This window comes from Ascaphus truei, chromosome 7, assembly GCF_040206685.1.
Source record: "Ascaphus truei isolate aAscTru1 chromosome 7, aAscTru1.hap1, whole genome shotgun sequence".
Lineage (NCBI taxonomy): Eukaryota > Metazoa > Chordata > Amphibia > Anura > Ascaphidae > Ascaphus > Ascaphus truei.
Window position 1 is genome coordinate 63,423,624 of NC_134489.1, and position 6,454 is coordinate 63,430,077.

The 6,454-nt window shown below is 51.3% G+C and overlaps 1 protein-coding gene across 1 annotated transcript; it reads right to left on the reverse strand.

Moving 5' to 3' along the window:
• Window positions 1–646: 646 nt before the first annotated feature.
• On the reverse strand, window positions 647–6,184 carry MYPOP (Myb related transcription factor, partner of profilin). Its single transcript, XM_075608769.1, has 3 exons — window positions 6,151–6,184; window positions 2,270–2,694; window positions 647–2,160 (listed from the first exon to the last, which is right to left on the reverse strand). The coding sequence occupies exons 2-3, from the start codon at window positions 2,670–2,672 to the stop codon at window positions 1,553–1,555; spliced, it is 1,011 nt and encodes a 336-aa protein (XP_075464884.1). The 5' UTR covers window positions 2,673–2,694; window positions 6,151–6,184; the 3' UTR covers window positions 647–1,552.
• Window positions 6,185–6,454: the final 270 nt, after the last annotated feature.

Genomic DNA, 6,454 nt, shown 5'->3' on the forward strand with positions numbered 1-6,454 from the left:
AGAGAGAAGGGGGAGCGAGAGAGAGGGAGAGAGCGAGAGAGAAGGGGGAACGAGAGAAGGGGGAACGAGAGAGAAGGGGGAACGAGAGAGAAGGGGGAACGAGAGAGAAGGGGGAACGAGAAAGAGAGAAGGGGGAACGAGAGAGAGAGAGAAGGGGGAACGAGAGAGAGAGAGAAGGGGGAACGAGAGAGAGAGAAGGGGGAACGAGAGAGAGAGAGAGAAGGGGGAACGAGAGAGAGAAGGGGGAACGAGAGAGAGAAAGAAGGGGGAAAGAGAGAGAGAAGGGGGAAAGAGAGAGAGAGAAGGGGGAAAGAGAGAGAGAGAAGGGGGAACGAGAGAGAGAGAGAGAAGGGAGAACGAGAGAGAGAGAGAGAAGGGAGAACGAGAGAGAGAAGGGAGAACGAGAGAGAGAGAGAGAAGGGGGAACGAGAGAGAAGGGGAGGAGGGAGAAGGGGAGAGCGGGGGGGAGAGAGAAGGGGGTACCAGAGAGAGGGGAAGAGGGAGCAAAGGGTGGGAGGGAGAGAGAGCAAAGGGGGGAAAGAGAAGGGGGAGCGGGGACAGCAACAGAGAAGGGGGGAGGGGAGAAAGCGAAGTGGGAAAGGGGACAGCAGGAGATAGAGAGGGAGTAGAAAGAGAATGGGTGAGGGGACAGCTGAAGATAGAGAAGGGGGAAAGTTGACAACAAGAGAGAAAGGGGTGAGAGGACAGCGAGAATGAGAGGGGACAGTGGGAGAGAGGGGGGACAGTGACATTAAATATGCTAATAGGGCAGCTTCATTAGAACAAGCAGGGTGCAGCCCTTTAAAAGCTCCACAATCAACCTGGAAGGACAGCGTGCGTCGTATGCAAATGGGCGTCCTCAGAATCCTTTGCAACATCCACTTCCTGCCGTCCCTTATAGCCAGGGTGACTCCCGCCCTGCAAGGTCTGATCCCCCTGCCCCGGGCAATTAGGCACCCAGTGAACGGTTATAATTAAAGATTGAGCTTGGCATTGCTAAGGAACTGGGAAAATGACCAACAAGCGTGCTCAGACTTCATTTCGCTCGCAAGGCCTCAATTCAATATGGCCACTTTCGCTGTCTCTGAGAGGGGGGAAAACATAGTGAGGAGGAACCCACAACGATGAAGAGGGGGGGAAGAGGGAGGGGGGGGGAAACAGTCCCAGAGGTTTTTTTATACTCCCACCCTTCATCAGGCTCTCAGCCAAAACCTTGATTCAAAATGGCTGACCTCAAGCGCTTTGAGGAGCAGGGAGGGGCAAAACTGTGAGTGTTGGGTCTCTCAAAAGTAAGCGGTCAACCCCTGAAGGAGGTGTGCAGTCCTCAGCTACAGATTTGAATCGGGCGTCCAGCTGCGCAAAAAGCCTTGGTTCAAATTGGCCGGTCTCACGTTCTCTGAGAGGGCGGAGAGAGAAGGTTTCGGCCAAGGGGCAAGAGGAGGAGGGTTCAATGTCCTCCCCCCCCTCCTCCTGCATCAGTTTTCCAGCGCGTTGCTAGTCCTTGGTTCCAAATGGCCAGTGAGGGCAAAAGGAGGAAGAGGGGGTTGGTGGCCTATAGGTTTTTCCAGCGTCCTCTGCGCTTGCGTGGAGTCAAGTACCCAAATCTCTTTCTCTTGTTGGGTGGCGGAGGGGACGGGGAGCGAGGAGGCTCCGCTATGATGTCCTGGACCTCGCACTCATCCTCCTCCTGGTAGGTCCTGGGGCAGCAGGCCTCAGCCTCCGGCTCTGTCTTGGTGGGGTAGTAGACGGGGGCAAGAAGGCTGGAAGGGGCAGGTGAGGGCGGCGGCTGAGGTGGGACCAGGGGCAAAATAGCTGCCAACAGATTGGTCAAGCGGTCCATGCTGTGCCGTAAGGTGTAGGTGAGATGTCTTATTGCTTCTGCTGTCTCCTGTTGGGCCCTCAGCAAGGCCATGGTTGGGTCGTAGTGTGGGGAAACCCCGTTGGGGGGCATTAGAGGGGACCCTGGGGTGGGTGAAAGTTCGGAGGGTCCCTCGGAGGGGGCGGGGGAGGGGGTAAGGTGGGGCACTTGGACGATGTGAAGTTGTGAGCTCGGAGAGGGAGAGTCCTTGGGGTGGAGGAGGTGGTGTGGCTCTGGGGGGCAACAGGGAGCACTGAGGGAGGTCTCAGGGCTGGAGGAGCAGGGGGGCGGCGGGGAAAAGTCTGTAGGGAGAGAGAGAGAGATGGGTTATGGGGGGAAATTAGCACAGGGTGCGGCGCGCACACAGTGACAGCATAAAACGCTGCGCAATCATTAGCACAGGATACTCACCCATGGCCCTAAGCCGCGCAGTAGAGCCGTAGCCTCCTCTCCCAGATACCACACCAGGCCCCAAGATGGCAAAAATAGTCTCTTCCTCGGCCGTCAGCGCTTCCTCTGCCGTTCCGTTTTGGGTGGAGTGTGGGACTCGGGCAAGCTTCTCCTTGGTCCGGCGCTTGAAGTCGTTCCAACGCTTCTGCACTTCCTGAGCTGTCCGCTTCCAGCTGGTGATGGCGTTGATCTTGGTGGCGATGCCCTCCCACACACGGCGGCGCTCTGCCACACTAAGACGCCGGCTCTGCGCCCCGTACAGTAATGGGTAATGTGCGCGCACCTCGCGGATAAGTATCTGGTTCTCCTCGTAGGAGAAGCGCGGTTTGCGCAGGCGGGTCACCTCCTCTGCGTCGCCGGACATGACGAGCCCCCACTACACCCCTCTAAAGTGGAAGGAAGGGACAGGAGGTTAGAGGTAGTATCCTGTGCTATCCCTAGCTTTGTGCACACACAGCATTCTGTATTAACCCCAGCTCTGCACACACAACATCCTGTACTAATGCGTATACTGTGTGGATCCAGGGATTAACACAGTAAACTGTGCGTGTCCATAGCTCAGATTAGCACAGGATGCTGTGTGCACGCAGAGATGGGATTAGTACAGGATGCTGTGTGCAGGTACAGATGGGATTACCACAGGATACTATGTGCATGCAGACCTGGGATTAGCACAGCGTGTTGTGTGCATGCAGAGCTGGGATTAACACAGGATACTGTGTGCATGCAGAGCTGGGATTAGCACAGGATACTATGTGCATGGAGAGTTGGTATTAGCCCAGGATACTGTGTGCACACAGAGCTGGGATTAGCACAGGATGCTGTGTGCACACAGAGCTGGGATTAGCACAGGATGCTGTGTGCACACAGAGCTGGGATTAGCACAGGATGCTGTGTGCACACAGAGCTGGGATTAGCACAGGATACTATGTGTGCTGAGCTAAATACAGGCCGCTTTGCGTCAGAAGAGCTGAGATTAGCACAAGATACTGAATGAATGCAGAGCTGGGATTAGCACAGAATAGTGGATTAGCACACAGTGCAGAGTTTGGATTATCACAGGATACTGTGTGTGTAGAGATTAAATGAATACAGGACGATGTGTGTGAAAAACTGGGATTAGTACAGGATCCTGTGTGTGTCTACAGCTGTGATTAGAACATGATACTTTGTGCGTGCAGAGTGATGACTACCACAGAATACTGTGTACTGCGATTAGTGTATACAGAGCTGGGATTAATACAGGATGTGTTCACAGCAGTGATTAGCACAGGATACTGTGTGTGGAGATCTTGGATTAACACATGATACTGTGTGTGTGTAGAGCCGGGATTAGCACAGGATGCTCTGTGTGTTTGTAGAGACTCTGGATTAGCACAGAATGCTGTGTGTGTGTGCAGAGCTGGGATTAGCACAGAATACTGTGTGTGTGTGCAGAGCTGGGATTAGCACAGAATACTGTGTGGGTGCAGAGATGGGATTAGCACAGAATACTGTGTGTTTGCAGAGCTGGGATTAGCACAGAATACTGTGTGTGCAGATCTGAGATTAGCACAGAATACTGTGTGTTTGCAGAGCTGGGATTAGCACAGAATACTGTGTGTGCGCAGAGCTGGGATTAGCACAGAATACTGTGTGCGCAGAGCTGGGATTAGCACAGAATACTGTGTGTGCGCAGAGCTGGGATTAGCACAGAATACTGTGTGCACAGAGCTGGGATTAGCACAGAATACTGTGTGTGCGCAGAGCTGGGATTAGCACAGAATACTGTGTGTGCGCAGAGCTGGGATTAGCACAGAATACTGTGTGCACAGAGCTGGGATTAGCACAGAATACTGTGTGTGCGCAGAGCTGGGATTAGCACAGAATACTGTGTGTGTGTGCAGAGCTGGGATTAGCACAGAATATTGTGTGTGCGCAGAGCTGGGATTAGCACAGAATACTGTGTGTGTGTGCAGAGCTGGGATTAGCACAGAATACTGTGTGTGCAGAGCTGGGATTAGCACAGATACTGTGTGTGTGCAGAGCTGGGATTAGCACAGAATACTGTGTGTGTGCAGAGCTGGGATTAGCACAGAATACTGTGTGTGTGCAGAGCTGGGATTAGCACAGAATACTGTGTGTGTGCAGAGCTGGGATTAGCACAGAATACTGTGTGTGCGCAGAGCTGGGATTAGCACAGAATACTGTGTGTGCGCAGAGCTGGGATTAGCACAGAATACTGTGTGCACAGAGCTGGGATTAGCACAGAATACTGTGTGTGCACAGAGCTGGGATTAGCACAGAATACTGTGTGTGCGCAGAGCTGGGATTAGCACAGAATACTGTGTGTGTGTGCAGAGCTGGGATTAGCACAGAATATTGTGTGTGCGCAGAGCTGGGATTAGCACAGAATACTGTGTGTGTGTGCAGAGCTGGGATTAGCACAGAATACTGTTTGTGCAGAGCTGGGATTAGCACAGATACTGTGTGTGTGCAGAGCTGGGATTAGCACAGAATACTGTGTGTGTGCAGAGCTGGGATTAGCACAGAATACTGTGTGTGTGCAGAGCTGGGATTAGCACAGAATACTGTGTGTGTGCAGAGCTGGGATTAGCACAGAATACTGTGTGTGTGCAGAGCTGGGATTAGCACAGAATACTGTGTGTGTGCAGAGCTGGGATTAGCACAAAATACTGTGTGTGTGCAGAGCTGGGATTAGCACAGAATACGCTGTGTGTGTGTATGCAGAGATGGGATTAGCACAGAATACGCTGTGTGTGTATGCAGAGATGGGATTAGCACAGAATACGCTGTGTGTGTGTATGCAGAGATGGGATTAGCACAGAATACTGTGTGGGTGCAGAGATGGGATTAGCACATAATACTGTGTGTTTGGATTAGCAGAGTACTGTGTGTGCAGATCTTGGATTAGCACAGAATGCTGTGTGTGCAAAAATGGGATTAGTATGATGGTGGGATTAATGCAGATCTGAGAATAGCACATGTTACTGTGTGTACAGAGCAGGTTTAGTCCAGGATGGTGTATGAATGCAGAATTTAGATTAGCAATGTTTGGATTAACATATGATATTGTGTGGACAAACTAGTGACTAGCACGGGATACTGTGTTTAGATCCGATTAGCACAGGGTACTCTGCAAGTGTGATTAGTAAAGCATGTTGTCTGTGTGCAGAGACTAGGGTTTAGTACAGGATGGTGTATGAATGAAGAGCTGGGATTAGCACAAAATGCTGTGTGTGTGCAGAGCTGGGATTAGCACCAGATAAAGTATGAGTAGTGATTAATGCAGGATGCTGTGTGTGTGTTTAGAGTTGATTAGTACAGGATACTGTATGTTCAGAGTAGTGATTAGCACAGGATGTGGTGTTAAAATATTAGTACATGACACTGTGTGTGAGTAGAGCTGGGATTGGCACAGAATACGGTGTGTGAGTAGAGCTGGAATTAACACAGGATACTGTGTGTACAGTGTGAGCCTAGCACAGGATACTGTGTGTAGGGCTGAGATTTTTTACAGGACGGTGTGTGTGTGTGTGTGTGTGTGTGTGTGTGTGTGTGTGTGTGTGTGTGTGTGTGTGTGTGTGTGTGTGTGTGTGTGTGTGTGTGTGTGTGTGTGTGTGTGTGTGTGTGTGTGTGTGTGTGTGTGTGTGTGTGTGTGTCTGGGATTAGCACAGAGTACGGTGTGTGCAGAGCTAGGATTAGCGCAGGATACTGTGTGTTAAACTGTAATTTACACACGTTACTGTGTGTGGATCTGTGCTTAGTACAGTATACTGTATGTGTAGAGTAGTGTGTAGTACAGGATGCTGTGTGTGCAGAGGTTAGTAACTGTATCTCACCCGTCCGCCGCCTCTGTTGCTCCTCCCCTTCCACTTCCTCTCTCCCCTCCCTTTGCATTGCAGAGCATCACTACAATACCCTGCAAAGGATTCTGGGGAAGAGAGAGTTTAATCCCCCCCCCCCCAGACTGAATGTTGTTATTCTGTATATTGGTCACAAGGTGGCAGTGCTGCTCCATAAAGACATATAGGCCCATCTGCAATACAGCGTGCTAAATTTTAGCACACCCAATCTCCTATTCAAATGAATGGGGAAAGTAGCAGTCCAAACTGCCGTTTTTCATTCACACAATGATAAGTAATT

Bases quoted from the DNA above. Each gene is read 5' to 3' on its own strand.
- MYPOP (XM_075608769.1), bottom strand. From the start codon at position 2,672: ATGTCCGGCGACGCAGAGGAGGTGACCCGCCTGCGCAAACCGCGCTTC. The intron at 2,161-2,269 runs GTGAGTATCCTG...CTCTCCCTACAG, and splicing joins TGCGCGGCTTAGGGCCATGG to ACTTTTCCCCGCCGCCCCCC.